The following is a 23,550-nucleotide window of genomic DNA, read 5'->3' as shown; positions in this document are numbered from 1 at the left end:
TAATAAACAATTCAGAGAACTTCAAATCTATTTTCAAGAGGTTATTACTAATCATTATTCACTACACATACATCCCCTGCAACACATTCTCACAATTGAGAAGCATGATAGAAATGTAACTGAATGAAGGGAAGAAATAGAATAAAATATTCATACTATGGAAGAAAAATTACAATAAATACAGATTTGTTATTAAAACATCTCAACCTTTATAAACAAAGCAGTAGTTTAGATTATAATTTAATTATAATAATAAAAGTAATTTACCTACCTTCCTAAATCCTTCGAAATATTTCCTAATCCTAGACTATGTTTTGCCCAACTCTAAATTTATGGCTCATAATATCATAATTGATACATTTATCTTCCTGAAACAAACCTTCTTTACTAAACATATCTAATCATAAATTATTATATTTACTTGTATACATGATATGCATTCTATGGCAATAAGTAACATATTTATGAAAAGTCTAAATATACATTACATTATCGAATATGAACAAAAACATGTACATGTATGAATGGAGAAATTAAGAAGAAAACAATACTAGATAAAGAGGTTTGGCTTCATATTATTCAAAAGTCATGAGAATTCTTTGGTTTGGTTACCAATTAAAATTAAAAAAACACAAATTCACAAAAACTCAGATGTAATTTATCTTATTTTAAGAATTATTATATAATTTCTAGAGTTTCACAGAAAACATAATTTTGTTTTAATAAAAAGGCAAATTCCAATACTATACCAGCATACAATTCAAAAAGAAAAATAAATCGAATTTTTGAAAAAAAAAATCAATTAGCTTTGCAGTGGTTAATGCATATGCTATGTTTGCAAATCTTGAATACACTGTAGGGTAATTGTTGAGGATAACTTATTGTAAAAATTGGGCTTATGTATTTTCAAATGTACAAATTGAGGTCTAGAACAAAGAGGAACCCAGAATTTGAATTTCAGGTAATGAAAAACAAGGAACTTTAGAATAATCAATAAAGTACATGTATGATGAATTGTACACTGCAAAGGATGCTTCCTTCAATTTATAATGTCCAAAAAAATTAGACTTCAATACCTCGAAATAGAAAATTAAAGTAATAATCAACGATAACATTACAAATTATACAAAATAAATAGTCAAAGAAGACATCTGTATAAATGAAACAAGTATTGAAAAAAAAACTACAAAAAATGAAGTACATAATAGGCCTACACATTTATCTGTCTATTGATTGACTTTAATACAATATAAATGAATGTAAAATAGTTACAAATTATGCAGTTGAGAAATATCGACTTATGACTAAGGCACTAAAGTTCATGAATCTTTGAGTTGATTTAAGAGAAAATTCACCCATCACTTCTTTGGTCCAAATGCACAAAGACCAACATCAGAAAGTTTAAATCTTACTGTCATTAATTGTGTGCTTGCAGAGCAATAGACAGAGCATGAACAAGTTCCAAGATATAAAACAAATCAAATTACTTTCAGTGCAAGCTTTGCAACAATACAATTACAGAAAATAGCCATTTCAATGTGAGCTGCTACTTATAGAACATAAACAACAAGTTCTTACTGCTCAGCCAATGTGCACATGGACCAAATAGCATACATGCCAAATATGATCATTTTACAAGATAGGACAAAAACAGAATCAAGTTCTAAACAAGGTATACATTTTATCACATACATGTATATGCTCAAGACTCGATCAATAATTGCTCAATGAGATAAATTGGCACTTTACAGCTATTTGTAATCACCATTTTGTCCAATTTCCAGACAAGATTGCAAATTTAAATCTCCAAATGTGATAAATATAATTATCAATCTCATAATCATTAATCTCGTAATATTTTCATCATTAGACTTCCATCATTGAAGCACAGGAATACTGTACAGGTACCATAAATAAAGACATTTACACAACTTTTTTTTTCCAGGTAAACCTGGGCCCCCGTCTTTCAAAGAGTAACGATTGATCCAAATCATCCAATCAATTGTTTTTTAAAATCCAGATAAACCTGGGCCCGTCATACAAAGAGTTACGATTGATCCCATCAATCTTTTTTTTTTAAATCCAGATAAACCTGGGCCCTGTCTTACAAAGAGTGACAATTGATCCAATCATTCTTTTTTTTAAATCCAGATAAACCTGGGCCCCATCTTACAAAGAGTTACGATTGATCCAATCAGACGTAAGTCTATGGAAATCCATCAGTGTCATAATTTTTTATAAGGAAATTTGCACGTCCTTTGTAAACAAAGAGAAGCACAGTGAATTTTCCAGAAAAAATGCATGAATATACATAATAGTTAGAAAATATTTTGAACGAACATGAATAATACATGCTGACGTTGCTGGCCGTTCATAGTTACAATCGATCGGATCAATAATTTTTCTTCTAAAAGGGGGGGGCACGTGCCCCCTGTACCACCCCTCCTGGATCCACGCCTGAGTCGCATCTCTAATAGCTAAAAAAAAAACCTCCTTTTTCGATGAAGTCATAAGTCTAATCTCTCGTTTCAGAAATGAAACAGATTTCTGTGATATCTTTTTATATCTACCAGAAATGCAGCTATCAACTTTAAAATACAATTACAAATAAAAAGTTCAACTCTTAAATGATGGAAGAATTAGAGAAGATAAATCACAATTGCGTATATTACAAGCATAATGCACTTGAATAGGTAAATTTAAAAAAGTCACATGTAGTTTGAGACAAAGCATGATTTTAGATGAACAATATACATGCAAGTTATTTAATTGCAAGTATAAGTACATGTATGGCTAAAAGAAAATGTGGACAACAGTTTTATTACAGACACTAAAACAGATCATTATAAACTAACAAATTAGACTAAAATGATGGTATTATAACAACACAATTCAATTTGTACTCCACCCACAAATAAATTGACGACCATAAATATGCTGTGTTTTTCTTTAAAAACAGAGATAGAAGTTGAAGTACAAAAATGCAAGATGAAAATGCAATGACAATAAGGTTTAAGTCTGATTGAAGTGTTAAAAGTTTTAACCGATCATAAATGCAAGCTTAAATGAATATATGGAAATGGCACAATCAAAGGAGAAGAGAACAGACGCTTGGATATTTATACTCAGAAATAAAATCTGATAAGAGTTTTGTTATTTACCTATAGGATAAATACCCTGAAAAGACAAGAAAACACTATAATTCATTTACCAAAGCCTGCTTCACAAGCCAACAATGTATGATATGGTGCATTTTTTAAATTTTAGTGACTCTAATTTATAACACACACATTTAGATACACAGCTAATATGCAACTGCTTATGTTTCAAATGTGAATTGCACAGGATCTGCCCAGCAATTTGTATCAAGCATTGCAGCCCAATTCTAACCAAGGATGATAAGGATTAGTTGGACAATGAGAAGAGTGTTCTATTATGGGCATCCTTTGATCAAGCAACGTACAGACAAGGCTGGCCACTGCCAATACTCGAGAAATAAAATAATAACGGGTCTCCAACAGCAAATTACATATTTCAGTCCACTCAGGAAACCCCCAAAACAGAAGAAAATTTTCTTCATGATCAATGGACTTGGACCACTCTTACTTCATGAGTGTGAACTGGGTCAACTTGCATTACAGTTATCAAATATCCTAATCTGATTTTATAATAAGTAAACAACATAATACATCCAACAGCAATATCATCACATCACCTACAGACTTTGTATCTTGTTTTACTTACACATAAACCGCCAAACAAGTTCTAGATTGTCATAACCAAACACAAACATTTACAGCACATGTGTATCTACCAAATCAAGAAAGACAAGTTTACATATTTTCTTTGAATATAATAAAATTAAAGCACTTTACCTAGTTTTATTTTATAGCTACATGATCATCAATAGGCAAAGACAAAAATCCACACATCAATATATTTACTTTATATTTCTTAAAATAGCCTTTTTAATTCATGTCTATTTCCAATTTGCTTAAATAGATTCTTTTGCTCTCAGTGTATTAAAGAGTGACCACAGATTAATATGAAAAATATCTATACCAGTGTTTAAAAAAAAATAAAATCAGTTGTGGCTTTAGTTTACACAAAGAACTTTTTGAGTGATTATTCCTTAAAAATATACTCTTAGCGAATCAGGTTCACTGATTTTGATAGCTTATAACACTTGCTGATGACATTTACCAATAGGCTAGCTAGCTTTATCTGATGATGATATGCTCCTCTGGTTTTCCTTAAAAATGTCCAGTAATCACATTTTACCCAATTCTGAACAAATTGGGGCTAGATTATTTGAAGAAGCATTGAAACCAGATGGGAGTTCAAAAAAGCTGTTAGTAAGTTACAAATGACTTTCCGCTTGAAAATTGATCCTCTCCGTGAACAACTTGATGAAACGTCCACCCAGACAAAAAAAAATCGTGAAAAATAGAAAGTGAAAACCATGCAGCATCCAAGAAATTATGGACAATCAATTATTACAAATATAGATTAAATCATAGCATGGATTTGCAATGTGTATGATATTCACAAACATGTATGAGTATTGGTTTCATACTACAAACATTCTTGTTTGGTGATCAAAAGCAACGTTGATGGAATTCTGTAAATCAAGAACACAGACTTTCTACTCCTAATAGAAAAAAATAAACAACGTAACAGTCACATCAGCTGAAAATTTGTTGTTCAAAACAGCATATTATTGCTATCATTCTTCTAGGAATTATCACAAAGTTGAAAAAAATCAAAATGAAATAAAAAAAAGATACACCTCATGCCCATTTTAAGTAACATGGATGAAAATCTTGGAGAGAATTACAGGACTTTGGGTATCATTTCTCCCTTGGAGATGCAGAGAACCATTCAGTGGCATGTTGGATCACTTCTATGGTCTGGTTGACTTTCGTTCACAATGGCATTAATATAACAAAACAAATTATTTGCAAATCAAATAACAATGAAATTAAGAGGTCTGGGAAATCGCCAAAAGACACTTCGATACAGCATTAATATATCTTCCCATCATACATCAATGCATTTCAATAATCACATTAAAAAAGTTCAGGCCTCGTCCTTCGTAATATCCACTCCCAAAATCCATGTGGACTGTTTTCCACAATCCATTACCAGAAAACCAAATCATTAGGCCATACTGATAATCATAATCATACCCAATCAACATTGCAATATTGGAGAAGTTATCAATTAAATATAGGTATCTACTTTGCCTCAGAAGGCAGCCCTAACTTATTAAGTCCAGCGTCTTAAGATCCCATTTTTGCGATTTCTTCCCGTTGCAAGCTTGGACGGTTGGCTCCTCCCGCGATTTGTCGCTCATATCAAGACACAAACCGCTACTGTGCTTCATCTCTTTAGACTGCAATGAAATGTTGAAAGAAGAGAAAACAGGATTAGATATTAAGTTATGGAAAGACAGGTATCTCAATAAGAACCTAGAGCAATCTACAGAGTGGACTTGGCAATTTTAAATTATATCATCCTCATCAGAAGCGAATACTGCACACTTCTCAGAGATTTGTAAAGAATTCACTTTTCCGGTGCATATAAAAGCAACTCATATCTGAGAAGCTTGTTCAGCAATCATGAATGAATGTTAATGTAATCCTATTCTCTAATTTTCTTCATTTCATGTCAATAAATATGATTAAAACAGTATGTATCATGAAGTGCTTAAAGAAGCTCTTACAGGTAGCAAACGAAAAAAAAAACCTTAATAACCCATTGCCTATTGGAACCAAGTGGGCCCTGTACAAAAGCCGATGGGAAATCATACAATTCAGTAATCAATAGGTTAATAATTGTGACTGGGTCAATAACGAAGTGTAATTATCTATAAAGTGGAGGTTAAATAGCCCAAAACAATACTTTGTGTTTAATAAAGACATAAGCACACCACAAAAAAAGTTTATCTACAAAGTTCATTCACAAGTTCATTGCCCATCATACACCAGTACAAGAGATCTAGATGAAAAGACACTAGAATCTAGATAAATTAAAATGGATGATGTACACAGACAGGATGAATTCTCTTACAAGGAAGTCTTGGAAATGGATAAAACATGTACATGTATAGAAAAGGATGCATTTTCATTCATTATATTGATGGATTGTGATCGATTCAGATCAATTTTAACTTGAGACTGATCATATACATTCAATTGAAAGAGTTAATGATGGGGGGGGGGGGGGGAGGGGGGCAGGGCTGCTACCCTCTATAACCAAGTATATCATGCAAACAGAAACAATAAAAAAACAAGAGTACACTGTAAGTGCGAAACACATCACCCACTCCTTTTTTTTTCTCTCTCTCTTGAACTGCATGTTGAACAAGTACATTATTAAAAGGGAAGCTACATGTAACCTAAACAAAAGTTTGATTCACATTAACAGGGCAGGGGGGGGGGGATCAAACAAGTATAATGGTGAAAAAAAATCTATCAAAATAAAATGGAGAAAATAAAGTCATGACATTCTAAAATTCTCTATTTCACGAAATTTATACACGAGAAAGTGATATTCAGATGAGAGTGAATGATACTGCTCACTGGTTTTCTTATTGCACAAATACAATATTCAAATTTTTGCAGATTTGAAAATCCTGTAAAACTGAAAATAACAAAAGTGTATAAAGCCCACAGGTTAATTTCATCGGATCTCTCATTTGCATACCTGTATGTCATAAGTTTCTTATGAAACAAACATATCCAATTTTGATTTAATTTTCAGCATTGAGCTTATAATTTGATTTTTGTTGTTTTATGTATATCAACCTTTTGATTTGGAAAGACTAGACTATTGGAAGTACTTGCTTGTGATCAAAAGTGACCCCTTTTGGAACTGTTATTGACCCCCCACCATGAAATGAAGAAAATTTTTTCCTATACCTATGTTCAAGATTAAAAGGGAAAAGAAGCCCTGGCACCGATGAAATAAACAGAGCAGGGGGTGTTTCATAAAGCTGTTTGTAAGATACGAATGACTTTACGCATGACTGGTGACCCCTTCTTGTGCTAAATGATACATCCCTATGTCATTCATTTAGGACATAAGAACATGTTACAGTCGTGCGCAAAGTTGTGCGCAACTTTACGAGCAGCTTTATGAAACACCCACCAGAGCAGGGGGTGTTTCATAAAGCTGTTCATAAGCTAAGAGCGACTTTAAGAACGACTGGTGAACCTTTCGTACACACTAAATAATCATCAATCAACATTTTGGTGTATACCATATGCCAAAAGAAAGGATCACCAGTCATTTTTAAAATCACTATAAACTTATGAAATGGCCCCCTGATGAATCATAGAGACTAAATTACAGATGAACAAGGAGCAAAAAAAAGAAAAAAGAATCAAATGACATAAAGATGACAATACAAAAAAAAGAATTCAAATCACAATTAATATGGGAATGAATGTGCACACTTCTCATTTTATTAGACTGTCTTTTACGGTTTCAAGAGGGGAGGGGGGTGTACATGTTTCATTTTTTAAAACTAGAGTGTATACCACCACAAACACCAAAGAGCAAACCCTACAGTTTGTTTCTACAACTTCCCCTAACGCACAGAAGAGTATGAGAGGGTGAAAATACAATGGCAGTATTCCAATAAACTTGAGCATGACTCAGTCTAGACTATCAAACTAGAAGCCCTGTGATGACAACCATGTAAAACAAACATATTCAGCAATATTCTGGGGAATCAAAAAGGGTATTTTGGGGGTATAAAAACAATATTACTGATTTTCTGTAATAGATGGTGTCTATGATTCCAATTGGGGGAAAGAAGTACATGTGTTTTCATCAAAACAAAAACAGTATAAACTACTGCAATAAGTGAACAGCTAACATCGCTGAAAATGTACAATTTAAAACAATGCTAGCTTTATAGGTGGTCATGGTAATTATTTCACCTGACAGCCAAGAAAGCATGAATGCATGTTAAGCAACCAGGGGCCTGTTGCATAAAACTTTTTACCTGAGAAAACTCTGGTAAAAACTGAAAACTAAGGTAAGTCTGATTTCTGGCATTGACTTTAACACAGGGCAAAAACTCCGGTAAAAACAACTTGAGTTTTCTCAGGTAAAAAGTTTTATGCAATGGGCCCCAGAGGATGGTCAACTTGAGGTCTATTCCGATGGACCTCCAAGGGTAATGAGGATAAATACCTCAATGAAAGGAACTAACTGGAACCTAGGACAACGGGTATTGTACAACGCCTACTTAGCTTGTTGCACGCGAGAAAATGGGAGACTGAATGTCAAATATTCGCACCGTTGCACACACGACGCACCATCCAAACTGTACCGTTGCACGGCCTTAGGAGGTGACGTCACAATACAATTTAATTCATTGCGCTCAGTAAAATGAAGGTGCAATGCGTGTATAAGCCTGCAGGCTACATGCGCAATGCTGCCCAAGGACATGTGCGCTTGTGGGATTTTGCATTTCGCTTTCAATATTTTTGCTTCCTTTTCATAGATTACTTCAGGGAAAAACTCTTTTTTTCTTCATATTTTCGCTATTAAAAAAATTCTGAGGCGTTGTACAACACAAATAGCGAATATTCATATCCGTGCAATAGTGCGAGATTTCGCAATCGGTGAAAGAAAGAAACACTCTATTCAACTCAACTAACGCCTCGTTGAATAGAGCATCTTTCTTTCACCTCGCACCATCGCACTCATGCCTATTCGCTATTTGTATATTGGCATGCACTAGGATAACATAAATGCATTCTTTTTCCTAACACATCACCCAATATACATGTATATATGGTGGTATGATTTTCTACAATGTATACAGGGGATGATGTGAATCTGGAATTTAATCGTAAAATAAAAACATGCAGTTCTTTTTAGCAACCTCTGTGTATATCCAGGTTTGGCTCTGGCGCTATGGGAAAAGCATATAGAGAGTAAGCATGCGAAACAAAATTTGGTTAGAGAACAATTTCCTGTGCAATTGAAGCCCATCAGTATTACCTAACAATGATGATCAATTCTTCCAGTTTAATAATTTCATGTTACAGTATATGACATTTTGAATGTTCTCTTTTGTGCAGGTGTAAGTTGCGTGCTTACAAATCACCATTTCATACATGCAGGTAAGATTTAATCTGTTAAACAGGTTGATTAAGAACTGTTAAGAAATATACAAAATTTGAATTTGTACACACAAGTACTGACCACATCAACACAATGATATTAGAAAGCGCATGCAGGGTTCCCACAGAGATTTGAAAACAGAATTTTGAATGACTAAATTGCTGCTTTCCATGACTTCCCGTGACGTCCCGGGAGTTATGTAGACTTTGGAATGTCACAAAACTGGGAATAATGGAATTTATGAGCACCAAAATAATAGCATAGTATGATCACATAGTATGAGAGTTGCGAGGCACGACAAACTGAAAAGCTGCCATAACCAAGAGGGTAAATGCAATTCTATGACTTTTCCATGACCAAATTTTCCAAATTTCCTGACTTTCCATGACCACAAATTTTTCCAGGATTTTGCATGACTTTGGGAACCCTGTCATGTTAATGTTGCGAGTATTGTAAAAACAAGACAACCTGTTTAGGCCTAAAACAGGTTTGGACACACAAGAGATGCTTGAGCTGGGTTTTCATGGTTGTGTGGATGACAAAGGATGTGAATGTGTTGAAAAAAAACAACCCAAAATCTTGTGAGATGGAGGCTAAATTAGCCCACTTCAGACAATCATGCTTATAACTTTTCTTGTTGCAACATATTTATTTTTTCGGTCTCATTTATCTTTTGAAGCCAAATTTGTTATAGTAACCAATGAAGATTAATAAATTTACACACGAATGTCTGCAGAAGTGATAGGCAAGTTTCAGTTATCTTAATATTTTTAGAAATATTGTTTGTCAAAATTTAAGTATGGAACACTTTATTTCAAGCAATGTTTCATCCCAGCAAAACATCAAGTCTTTGAGATTTTAGAGACAAACCACTTTTTTTTCCTGGACATTGTCCTCAACATATTATGCATACTTTTGTCAATGCAAATATTTTTGACATGATGAACAGACAAACAAAAATTGACAGTAATCCATTACCGATTCATCATAGTTCCAATGCTGGTTGCCTCCCTGCATATGACAGCTCAGCATCATGACGGGCCCCCCTCTGGCTACATCCAGGCAAATATCATCATGCCTCAGCTCATTGTTCCTTGTATACGCCCAGATCTGAATAACAGAGGTAAGGGATATGAGAGGAATAATATGAATATTGTAATGTTGCCCTCATAAGCCCAACTTTGGAAAGTTGGGTCAGTCGGTCATTTTTTGAAAATAAGGTGGAATATGGAAGGAATTAATAAGGTCCAGAAATATTGTAATGATGCCCTCATACGCCAAAAATAAAAAAAACTCTGGTCAGTTGGTCAAGTTTTTAAATAGATACCTACGCATATCACGGTCAGTCACATGACAACATAACAAAATCTATAATCTCTATTAAGGCTGAAGTAAGCGACGGATCACAAACTTGTCACAAATACCAATGTTACATTATTGCCACATAAAAAAGTCCCTCCAAAACTGGTCCTATCTCGTGAACCAAACACCCCTACAACTCAAGTTTGGTATATTCCAAAAGCTTGCGGACCGGCCGTTCCTTTCATAGGGCATACAAAAGATTTGAATATATAGTTTTCATGTTGAATGTTTTTTCAATGGGGCATTTGCCCGAAAATCTAATAGCATGAAATCATTTGCAAAACAGAAGCAATGGTTTGCTTTCCTTCCACTGCCCCATGTTAATTTTAGGATTAAAATAAAAACAAGGTCAGAAAGTAGAGGATAAGGATTATTGGTTACATCTAATGTCCCAAATTTGAGCTGAAATTGTTGTTCTAATGCTACACCTTGCAATCGGAATAGGAAGTTAACTCCGATCACTTCACAGTGAGAATCATGCAGTAATCTGCAGGGATACTTGTCTGCTGTGCAAACCCTCCATTCAAGTTAAAAGTGGTATGAATATGCAGCCTAAGCTCCCTGCCAATAACTACACTACAGCAGGTCCCTCGTGAAAAAGCAAACTGTATTTGTGCTAGTCTTGTTTGGAGACCCACTTGCTGATCACAGTATTAATCAGGGTCTTTGCCTGAAGACTAAGGGGACACAAACTGGAGGGACACGGTCACGATAGATGCAAATTGGGATTCTTCATATATATTGGATTTTATTGCAATAAAACCTATCAAAATACAGTCACAAGCAGTCAGAGACTGAAATGTGTGAATGTTTACACGTACAAATAGAAACAATAAAATATTAAGTATACATTATAAATAAATATTTAAACACAATACAAATTCATACAGATGAAAAAGAAATGTATCATAAGTACATGTAATTACCAAAGGCCATAACATAATTACTACAAAGTGTCACCAATGAAGAATAGGAGGAGTGAAAGATTAGGAAGAAAGAGAAGAAAAGGATGAGAAAAGGAAAGAAATAGGGATAACACAAAAGAAAAGGGAAAGCACGAGATGGAAATTGGAAAGAGAATAACCTTTTAGTTGTAAGGGTGTTTGGGATTCTTTTCTCAGAATTTTAAAGAGGTTTGAGATGTGGGTTTACCTGGTTTCCGCCCTGCCCGTGGCAGCCATAGAGACCAACCTTGTGGCCAGCCTCTTTCATCATGGTATCCAAGCAGACATGAGCCTCCATATTCCTCACCTACATGGATGACAATAACGATGGAAGAAAATGAAAAGGTGCTAAATAATGATATTCCACAACCTAACAATGTCTCTATTATTTAGCTTTAGCATTATGAATGCGCTGTCTCCACTCCCTGTGGATCATTCCACAAAGCTCAATTAAGCATGCTGCGTGGCTTTGGCTACCTACTGGGCAACTAATCAACACCATGGACTGCAGTTTGCATTCATAAAAAAATCAAAAGATGTGAGTTTTAGATTTGTGATGTGTCATTTTATTGACCACAGTACGAGCACTTATAAATTATCCAACATCTTATTCAAACATGGCTTCAGATTTTGGAAAAATTCAATATACCATTCAGGCAATACAACCTCCCTTTATGATGTCACATTTGGAGCAAAGCACTGAGATAATTACAACATTGTGAAGTTACATCTATTGTTAGAAATCAGATGGAGCATGATTGTGACCAACTGTATGATCCATGTGCATCATAGCGCTTTGAGGCCCAAAATGAGTGCCACACAAATGCATGGATATCTAAAAAAAATTGTGAATTATTCTGAAACCAAAGCCCCATCAAGTCTTAACATAAATCTCTGACAGAATTTAGCTGGGAGGAGTTGCAGCAGGAGAAAAGTTGGTCAGAGTCCTCATCGACAACCCAAAGTCCGGTACTTACTTCACCCATAAACTGGTAGTTGACTGGCCAGGATGACTCTGGGTAGATGTTTTCAAGGTACCACTTGAACGACTTGCAGTTCAGGCTCTTCCTCAGGTTCAAACGATCGGAGAGATCTCCAGGATCCGTCTTGGCCACGGAAGGTGATATCCTGTAGTAGAAGTTCTTGTACTCATCCAACCAGACCTCGGCAAGGCGCTTGTTGTTCTTGTTGACGTAGTTGGTACCAGGGGGAAAGTGGTAGGGGGACTTCTTGCGGAACACATGGCCCACGTGAGAGCATGGGATGAACTCCAGTTTACCTCCACACATCCATAACTAAAGAAAAGGAGAAACCAAACAAGAAAGGGGAAATACATGTACAATAATCATCAAGGACCAAGGAAACACAGTTCTCACAAGCACAGGATCTAGTTTGCAGGCATCAAAGCCCAGTCAAAGTGGTCTGAATTTCCTGACTAAAAGAGCTCTTAAAATTGGACTTCTGCACAGACCTTCCTTCCAGTTAGAACTTTTGTCGATAGATATGTCAACTACTGTCAGTGCGCTGAGTTGAAACTTGTACTGGACATTTCAACATACCAAATTGCTGATTAATGTGTCAATTATATTTGTACAGCTAGGTTGTCCAAGTGAAAATTACGAGCATAATTCTTATGAAACTGCACCAAGGTTTGTTGTCAATGGGAAAACAAAGGCAATTCATGTCTAGAAAAACAAAATATCGCATCAAACTATCAATTAAAAATACCTGTATATCTGCAAATATTCGTTTATAAATGAAACAATTAACTAACCTTGAAAGACAGCTCCAGATTTTCCCCGCCCCAGATGTTGAAGCCGGGATCATACTGCCCAAGTTCCTCAAAATAACTCTTGTCAATGGCAAACAGTCCACCGGCCATTGTAGGAGACCTATTAGAAAAAAAGTGATAACGAAATTAATGGTACATGTAGTAGATGTTCCATGGTTACTAGAATTTTGATTGAGACAATATCACAAGAACCAGAGGCAATCCAGAAGAGAATCAATATGAAGGGGGAATTAAAACCCCTGAAGGGTCAAAGGTTGTTTGTGGAGCATGAATAGGAACAAGCTTAATTTCTTTGGAGAGGATTGTATTTGGCGGAATAAACCATATGAAGATCATGGTCATGATGGCACTGGAAGGTATAATTCTAATCCTGATCCTAATCCTCGCAGTATTCTAAACCCCAACCCTCGTCCTCCATCTGTTGAGATATCAACCAGTTGATAAGCAAATTTTCCATATATCCTGGAAAGGAACATCCACTTCTAGTCAGCAGAAGTCATTGTAGCAAGTGCAAGACCAAATAGCCTTTTTCCCCTGGATACATTGCCAGGTTCCATTTAGGTATTCGTTCTTCCTGAACTGTTCCCTGTTTGGAACCGGATACCACCTTTATAAGAGAGACCAACCTTGCCATTCATAAGAGAGTCATTACCATGTTGACACTGGCAATTCTCATCCTAATCATAATCATCACAGTATTCTTAACCAAAACCCTATCTATCACAATGCTAACCCTTACTCTGTAAAGAAATTAAGACATTGGCAACAAAATATTCCTTATTTCCTATAGGTTTTATAAAAAAGGGACACATGGTTCCAGGAGGCAGAGGCACTTGTCGCAAGAGCAGATGTCCGATCACCCCTTCATATATTCCTACCCGTCAGGTTCTGTTGCAGCAATGTGAGGATTGTTTCCACACTATCAATCAATCTTACAATCCTCCCAAATGTTCAGAGGCAGAACCTGAATCCTGCGTCTACAAAGGAATCAAGGTGTCGAATTCTTCATATATCCTAAAGGAAGTGTACAGGGAACCTGTGATGCCAGTTGGCAAAGGACAGAAACAACCTTCATAGAATCCTACCTGACAGGTTCTGTTGGATCTCCTTTCCTCCTGACCTGTTCCCTCTTTGGAACCGGATACCACTTGAAGAACAGGGACCAACCGAAGCCCCCCATCTGCGGATCGTTACCATGTTGGTACTGGAAGGTGTCGTCGCTGATGACATCAATGACGGGGCATACGGATGTTGTCCTGTACACCATGAAACAAGAGGAACATTATCAATATAAAAATGTGGCAGAGGATAGCCAAGTTTTGAATATGAACTATTAGTATTCATTGAAAAGGCAAGCAGGGACCCATATCAAACACAAAGCAGACAGACAGTGGTCACTATGTGCAGTCAAGTGCAGAAATCCACTGTATGATTAATCATGAGGTATTGTGTGACAGGCCCCAGGTACATAATTCATAGATAGATACCTGTAGGGTCCCATAACATAAAGGTTAGCAATTAATCGTACGTTTGATTTTACGATTGATTGTACACTGTAGCCAATGGAATCAATTGTAGAAAATGTTCTACAATCATTGCTATTAAGCTTTGTGTTACGGGTTCAAAGTTTGTTCATTTCATACTGTAACTTGATTTACATTCACCAATAGAACAAAACAAAATACATATATACTGCAAATATAATGGCATTTTTTTTTATAGTAGATACCGGTACATGTATATGCAGAAAATACACTTCAATATCAAAGAATTAACAATACGAGTATTAAAGGAGAAGAGCTACATGTATCGAGGAGTATCAAAATAAAAAAAGTCAATGCCTGACATGAAGTCAAATCCACTGTTATGGAAGGCATGAGAATGGATATGAGGAAGAAGAGGGGTTGGAAAAAAGACTTTCTGAATGTGCATATGTACAGTACATCTACACGTACCCTTACACTAAAAAATAAACTGTCTATTCAATTCCCTCTTCAAAGAAAATATACAGGTAAGTATAAATTTTCTATACAGTTTCTACCTAACCACATCTACCCACCTCAATGAACCATTATGACTTGTTTCGATTATCAATTAGCAGATTAATAGATTGTAAATTTCTCATAATATTAACCTGCTATTTACACCTGAACACAAGTACTGTGAAAGTACTTGGATGATGGATTGTATGGACTAAAGCAGATCATTGTGAGGTGATGAATTATTGTTTTAGTGGCCCAAAAATGGAGTAGAGCGTGTGTAGCGCTTTGTATCTAAAAGGAAAAGGCTCTATATCAAATGTCTCTTGGATTGGAAAGTTCTATAAATGTCCAAATTTATCTATATGTACATAAAGAGCAGGTACATTTTAATGGCTTTAATGCATAGAAAATGAAAGCAATACTTTATAGTGAGTCTAGTTAAACGCAACTTCAATGCCATTTATAATCAACCGATGATTATACATGGTGCTATAGCTTGCAGCTGATGAATGCAAGGGACTCAGCTTTCGCTCATTTGCATTCACGACCAAGGCGGTAATTTCTCAAATTTCCACAAAAGTGCTGCGATCCATGTACTGACTGATATGAGGAAAAAGAAACCTAGGGTTTGAAACACAAAACTTTCCAATAAACATAGAACTTCATTACAATTGATTGTACATTATGACCCATGCAAATGATGCAATCACTTGCAAAAATCAATCATTGACACTCCTTTAAGGGGAATGATACCTTTGGAACAAGTGGGCTTGTGCGGGAAGAGAAAAATCAAAGAATGAGATCAAAGAAAGTTTGAGAAAAATCAGATAAATAATGAGAGAAATATGAGCATTTGAATATTGCGATCACAAAATTAATGCTATGGAGATCCTCCCTTTGGCAATGCAACAAATTATGTGTGATGTCATATGTGAACAAATTTTTCTTTGATGGACTACATGTATAAAATACCCCAAAAATGTCTCTTTTTGCTTTTTCTTATGGTGATACAAATGCTCTTATAGATCTATAAGGTATTTTTTGAGAATCTGTATTACATGCCCTCCTTAATGTACTGATAGATGTGATAAAAGAGGCATTTTAAGTGAAATAAAAGTTTATGGGAAAGCTGTTCACATGTGACATCACACATCTATGTCCCATTGCCAATGGAAGGATCTACAATCTAAACTCCAAATGCTCATAGCTTTCTTATTGTATATTTTTTTCTCAAATTATTGTTGATCTGTTTCTGTGATTTTTCTGTTTTTGCACAAGCTGTTTTGTTCCAAAGGTTTCACTTTCCTTTAAAGATAAATTCCAGTTTTGGTAACGATCTCAAAATGACTTTTTACAGAATCTAATATAATGACCACCCAAGTGTCTGTTTGTATGAATAAAAAATATGTGCCAAAGGATTCTGGAAGAAATTGTGTAATTGCAGAGAAATAAGCAAAATAAGCGCGGATTCGGTCACTTCCGTCGGGTCTTTATTCCAGCAATAATAATACACTGTCCCACGTGCGCCTATCTGTGTTGGGGATCTTCAGTGTGAACAGAAGAGCGTAGATTTCAAGATTTCACAAAGTTCAGTTTATGTAACTGTACCAGATCTAGATCCTCTATGATATACTGACAATTAAACCTGGTTTTACAGACTTTCTCATTTAATCAGTGTTTACTGCAACTACTGGCATTTCTCTTTAAGTTCTGTGTTTGCAGGAACCAAGATAACTTTTTTTCTTCTTGAAATGTGGCAACAGCTGCTATACTTCATGTAATTACATAGCATTTACATGGAGGGACAATGCAAATGTTTGTTAAAGTATACACTACACATAAAAGAGTACAGTTATTGAGGTAATCTGTATTTAATATTGGGACAAAAATGTCGAAATACCAGCCTTATTTCATCATGCATAAACGCCATTATGTGCATGGAGATGGGGCTAGACGTGTTCTTAATTTAGCACATCAAAGTTGGCATAACATAGTACCACAGTCATGCATTTGTTCATGCACATGATGAGGCCTTATAAAAGGGGAAGTTCCCCATGACAAAAAGTATTCTAAAAATAGCAAAAAAAATAATGAAAAATAAAAGATAGAATTTCAATAATTTGATTTGTGACGTCATATGTGAGAGGCATTCCTACTGTACATAGCGAATGGTAAAAAAATCAATGAAATGAAATTTTCTCAGAAAATTGAAATTGGTTTTTACTGTACCTTTTGCATATCAATAGGCAAATCATATCACACCCGATCATGAAAAGAAAACAAAAATCATCAGGAACCATTTAAAAAAAGTGAAATTCATACACTTTATATTACATACGATATATGTACAGTACATGTACAGTATGGGATAGCTGCTCGTTTATAACGTCACAAATCCAAAACTTATATTCTCATTAATTTCCTTTATAATCTTTCACGGATTTTCCTAAAACCTTCGCCAATATATATTTTTATTCTGCTATTTTGATAACAAACTTATTGTCAGGGTGAACTTCCCCTTAAAACCCAAATGTGTGATACTCTCATAGGATTGATCAGGTTCAGAATTCAAAATTCATTTATTTCACATCTCTTAAAAAACAGGGTACAATGTAATAGTGAGTTAATCTAATTGAGTAACACAACATTGACAGTTGTACATTGTTTAGACAAAATTGACAACTGAAGACAAAACATAAAATATAAAGTATATGAATGGGATGTGAGGAAGTAACAAAAAGCCATTGGACTATCTAGGCTATTCCTTTTTACATTCATAACTGATAAGAAAACAAAACCTACTTTCACTGATTCAACTCCTGCAGTATAATGTTTAAAAAACAAATATTATGACAAAATGATAAAAGATAACATGGACACATATAAATGATTGTATCATTAAAAAATATCTAAATCAAATTTGCCACGGATCCAAATTAAATGAATTAAACTTTGCATTCCAAACAAGGGTAGACTAAAATGCACTTCATAACCTCCCGAGGCTGTATGAGCATATCACTCCATATGCTTTAAACACTGGGAGCAGAAACTACAATTGAGCAAACCTAAAAACTACCTGATGTTGCCTGCGCTCTGTAGACTAGCACAGCATCACTCATAAACTGGGCAAGGCATAGTTCATTATACCCAAACCTATCATGACACAACAATAGTGGATCATAACTTCCTGGGACTTTCCCATTGATCTATTGAAAACATGGCAGTGCGCTTTCCACAAAAAGGGATCTGCCAAGGAAAGTCATAGACTGGTAGTCTGGTTTTCTAGACATCTTTTGAGTAATGAGTCAAGTTGCTCTTATGGTGGTCTCATTTGGGTACAGCCAATATAAACAGAAGGAATTAAAAAAGTTTAAAGTTTGAATTGGACAGGAAATCTTTGACATTTCTACCCCCCCCCAAAAAAAAAAATAATAATCTACTAAAGAATGACAGGGATTGGTGCCTCCCCCAAGATGTTACAAAATAGGGACCATATTGATAAAAATCTACACTGAATTCATCGCCATGGGAATTACAGTATTAGATCTGAAAATAACTCTATGCCAGTAGTCAAATAATACAATACAAGTTAAATTTATATATTGCATTCCATTACTATTTCAATGCACTTTTATAGGAAGTAATAACTGGAAATGTCTATATATTTTTTTAAATAAACAGCCCGGGAGCTACTGTAGAATTCTGCATGTACACATAACAGAAATAACACAGACAAGGAAAGAGATTAATTAGGATACATTCCACATACTGTCAAGCAACCAAGTAAAACGGATGTGAAGTTCGTGTGGCAAGAGACACAACACATCACAACTTTCACCAAATAGACACAGACGAATCAACATATGCGCTACATTTCTAATGAGTCATGGTGGGAAAGAGTGTGCCAGTTTTACATCCACATTCAATGCAAATGCATCCTAAGGCAAGGGGATGGGATGTAAAATGAGCTGAGTGAGTGGATATCGATTATCTGTTTTCCAGGGTTTGGGGGTACTGACCAGTAACTGTCGTTACTTGTGTACAAAAACCATGAAGGAGGCACCAAAGTTTATTCACATTCATCAAAGCCCTAGAAAAAATCTGAACATCTTGTTAGACCAGTATTCTTCTTTCCAATGCTGTTAAAATGTTTCTTTGATTTAATAGAAGCTATAATATCAGCTTAAGTAGCATTTCATCAGCGTAGAATGCTGCCATTTTTTTATTTTCAATGATGCTCAAATAAACTCTAACAGCTTTAATTAGAAACTGAAGATTTCTGTACCAATATCACATTACCTCCTTTGTGTACATGTACATGTATATGAGTATATCTACAAATGTACTTTGATATTTCTTACAATGGCGCTATACAAATGCTGATCATTACGATCACCATCGTCATCATCATCATCATCATCACGATCTCCAGCATCATCATCATCATCATCCCCATCATCATCACCATCATAATCATAATCATCATCATCGTCGTCGTCATTGTTTATTGGTGGACATAGCTTTTCAATTTCATTATTTTCTATTCATGGACATGAGGTGCTTTGAATATCAAAGTAAATATGCTTTTAGTTTTTGCTGCAAATAGGTTTGGTAATATAGGATTTCATATCTTTTTATGGGTGCCTTAAGGTATCATATCATCTCACACGAAGATTGGAACAAGTAATCGAAAACAAAGTACATGTATCAGGTATCGTATCTGTTGTGGAATCGATGTTTCTCTTCCTGGAAGTGGTACCTGTATTCTTCATTTAAAAAAATACCTTCATGTAGATTCCTTTTCTGCAAAAAAAACGAGGACATCACCAGTTTATTCATGCACAGATCAGTAAGAACCAAATCTGAAAAAGAAATGACTAACCGCGAAAGGCTGGGTGAACACAAGCTCACCAACAGACTTGGATTCATGCTAACAATTGTTTCTGATTCGCGATTGCTTTCTGAGAGGTAGAAGCTTTATATCAACGAGCGTATTGCTCGCATCAATGCACCCCATCTACCCGGTCCCATGATGTCATCAGCATTGACGCTACAGATTGGTGCATCGGCATGCCCATGAATAATCCATATGTGGGTCTCCCCAAATCTCTTCGCCGGTACTAGTCTCGTCTTGACCACTACTTGACGAGGAATACAGCCAAGTCACAGGGCCGTGTTCAAAGGCTATTGGGTATGATAGCCATGGTTGAGTTAAACCAGGGTCAACTTTAAAGACCATACTTTATATGAGTGCCAGTTGTCCACTCACACACCATTTAAAAATTACATTTATCCTGCAGCTGCAAAAAAAGTTGTCAAGAAATTAATTAAGTCATAAAGAAGGAAAGAATATGAAAATACACAAATCAGACCTTCATTTTTGAGGAGCGCGATCGCGCCAGCGCTCCTAAAAAAATAAGGAGAGCAAAAAATCGCGCTCTCCTAAAAAAAAAAGGAAAAAAAGTTGCTAAAATTTCACATTTCACATCTTTGAATCCATGAAATGGCCTTCTTTTTTCCATAATTCCTTGAAATTACTTTGATTTAGTTGAAAACTATCAGAAAAATGAAGAATAATCATCTCTTTCCCGACTCTGATTTTAATTTAAACTCGGTAAATATTGCAGTCCCATGTAGTCCCATATGTAGAAGTCTACATGTGGGACTACAATATTTACCGAGGAAAGTTCAAATCAGAGTCGGGAAAGAGGTGAATATTCTTTATTTTTCTGATAGTTTTCAACTAAATCAAAGTAATTTCATGGAATTATGGAAAAAAGAATGCCATTTCATGGATTTAAAGGTGAAATTGTAGCATTTTTTTTTAAAAGCAGGAGCGCATACGACATCTTGTAAATGTATTGACGTGACCCAGGCCTAGTTTCACCACAGATTAATAACTAACACAGCTATTGCATACTAGTATATACAATGTTAAGAAAAATCTACAATTTATCATACATGTACTGTAATGAATTGATTTGAGCTCCTCACAGAGAGCGATTCTGAGGAGCTCAATTGAGCTCCTCAAAAATATAAGGAGAGTGATTTATTGAGCTCCACGAAATCATAAATGTGAAGGACTGACAAATATGAATTTCAATGAATTAATAATAGTGTCCATGAAGATGGAAGAAGTATTATGAAGACTGCATTCCATAGAAGTGTGTTTAAAATTCTACTTTAGACTAGGATTGAACCTATGGGCCCGTATTCTGAAGTCAGGTTTAATTTAGACCATGGTCTAACTCTGTGCTAAAATTATGGGAAGCCAAAAGTGTCAATTTTTTTTTTTACTAAGTTTCATGTTTTTTATGTTTGCTGTGCTCTTCCCTGATTCATTGATTGTGTAGACAATCATCTTTTTATACTTCTTTGACAATTATGAATAATTTGTGTGTCATATCAGTTACTAAATTGGGTACTATTAGGAATTTGTGCCCCAATTGGCTTTCCAAACTTAAACCACAACTTCAAACCTGAGTGTAAGTTAAACCAGACTTCAGAATACGGGCCACTAGGTTTAATCATCAGCTGTAGACCAAGTGTCAATCTAATGATGATAATACCGTACCTGTCTTCCGCTATCCTAGCAAGCATTGGTTCAAGCCATCCTTCGGTGACCTCACAATGGGAGTCGAGGAAGGTAAGAACCTGTCCCTTAGCAACGGCAGCCCCTGCCATCCTGGCTCTGATCAGACCAGATCGATCCTTCATCTTCACCACGTGGACGGAGACGGGGAGCTTGGCAATGTAGTCCTCAAGCGGTTTACCCAGATGTTCTGTGGAAGGAAAAAAGTGCCAATAACAAACTCATTCATGCAAAATTATTTTATCATTATCAAATTCACCTCCATACATCTATTCAAAGTCAGTGCCAGAGTCTAATTTCAATCAAATGATAAAATTCAGCAACCTTGTAAATAATGAGTTTATATACTGGGGAGCCAGCGCTTTGAATGTTTTTTTTTTCTCAGATAAACGGCGCTATACATATGCTGTTCATCATCATCAAAAAGAAACAGTGTAAGGCAAGTACAGCCAATATGGTCATCAAACTGGACATTCATTGGAATTTGAAAAAAAAAAATGTTCCAAAATCCATTTTGCCAACTGGATGTTTATTGCATTTTTATTTCAATGGGGTTACTGCTGTACAGAATCCTATAGCTATGACATAATAAAATTCCATTTATCATTAGGCCTATATTCAATCATAAAACTATAAACAATTTTCTAGCATTCTTGGGCCAAGAGATCATAATCTTTATAGGAAATAGAGCCTCAATTGTGAGATTGAACATTGAGGTAAAGATGAAGGAGCAGAGAAGAAATCTAGAGAAAGTTTTATAGAGAAAGAGGTACATGTATAGATAGAAGAAGGGGCAGGGATAAAGAAAAAGATAAAGATGAATTATAATAAAAACAACAAACTGCACGTTTTGTGCCAGCAAGCTCCCTAATGTCACTTCTACATGAGGTGATATATTTTTTTTCAATCTTTCCATCATATCTCATAATACCGTTACCCAATTACCATGCATCCATCAATGCCAAGTTTGGCAAGCGTTTTGCAAACTTTTGAGTTGTCTGCAAAAACAGACTCCATTTGCAATTGGATGAAAACCATTGTACTTGTAGCCTTCATCAATGGCTAGTCTGCAGGCACAGACCCTGTTTTGATCAACAAGTGGGTGTCCTTTAATACAAGACTAACATAAATACAACTTGATGTCTCAACCTGGACCTTCTGTGCACAAGACACTGCCAGAGTGCCAGGCACTTTAATATTTTAGGCTCCATATTCAGGTCACTTTCCTCGATCAAAGGGATGGCCAGTACTCTTAGTGCAAACTTTTGGTAACAATGTGTCCTTTCCCCACGATTTTATTTACTTGGCGGAGAACACGATTTTAATTCATTTCTAGCCAGTTATGAATAATTTAGTGTCAAGCGAGCTGACAAACTGAACTTCTACTATTAGAGATTTGAGTCACACGTGACTATCCACAGTGAAACCACAATATTAGACCAAAGATGAATATAGCATACAGGGCTTTAGGTTGCCTACAACAGCAGCCAACGTACAGTGCATCATGGGTAGTTTTCTGGCAGTACGATTGACAGGGGTTTGTGACATTAGACTACCAGTGGGGCTTCTTAGGTCAGTTTGTAATTGGCTTGGTGAATAGTACATTCATGTCGAGTTGTTCCAACAGTAGATTAAATTACCATCAGGATGTGACTTAATGTGGAGTCTTGTGGACCTCTGAAATCTTTCACAATTATTGACTCCAAAATACACCCAGTACACAACAGGTAGCAG

At 35.5% G+C, this 23,550-nt stretch overlaps 1 protein-coding gene across 1 annotated transcript in view; it reads right to left on the bottom strand.

Moving 5' to 3' along the window:
* Positions 1 to 827: 827 nt before the first annotated feature.
* LOC121426392 (polypeptide N-acetylgalactosaminyltransferase 1-like) overlaps positions 828 to 23,550 on the bottom strand; it is a 58,895-nt gene continuing 36,172 nt past the window's right edge. Inside the window, exons 5-11 of the mRNA XM_041622680.1 lie at positions 21,799 to 22,006; positions 14,328 to 14,498; positions 13,225 to 13,342; positions 12,428 to 12,745; positions 11,659 to 11,757; positions 10,123 to 10,254; positions 828 to 5,395 (exon numbers count right to left, since the gene is read on the bottom strand). Of these exons, the coding sequence (XP_041478614.1) occupies positions 5,261 to 5,395; positions 10,123 to 10,254; positions 11,659 to 11,757; positions 12,428 to 12,745; positions 13,225 to 13,342; positions 14,328 to 14,498; positions 21,799 to 22,006 (1,181 nt within the window). The 3' untranslated portion in view covers positions 828 to 5,260. The remainder of the gene's footprint in view (positions 5,396 to 10,122; positions 10,255 to 11,658; positions 11,758 to 12,427; positions 12,746 to 13,224; positions 13,343 to 14,327; positions 14,499 to 21,798; positions 22,007 to 23,550) is intronic.

This window comes from Lytechinus variegatus, chromosome 13 (genome assembly GCF_018143015.1).
Source record: "Lytechinus variegatus isolate NC3 chromosome 13, Lvar_3.0, whole genome shotgun sequence".
Lineage (NCBI taxonomy): Eukaryota > Metazoa > Echinodermata > Echinoidea > Temnopleuroida > Toxopneustidae > Lytechinus > Lytechinus variegatus.
The sequence above is the reverse complement of the archived record's forward strand: the minus strand, read 5'-3'. Positions and strand labels throughout refer to the sequence as shown.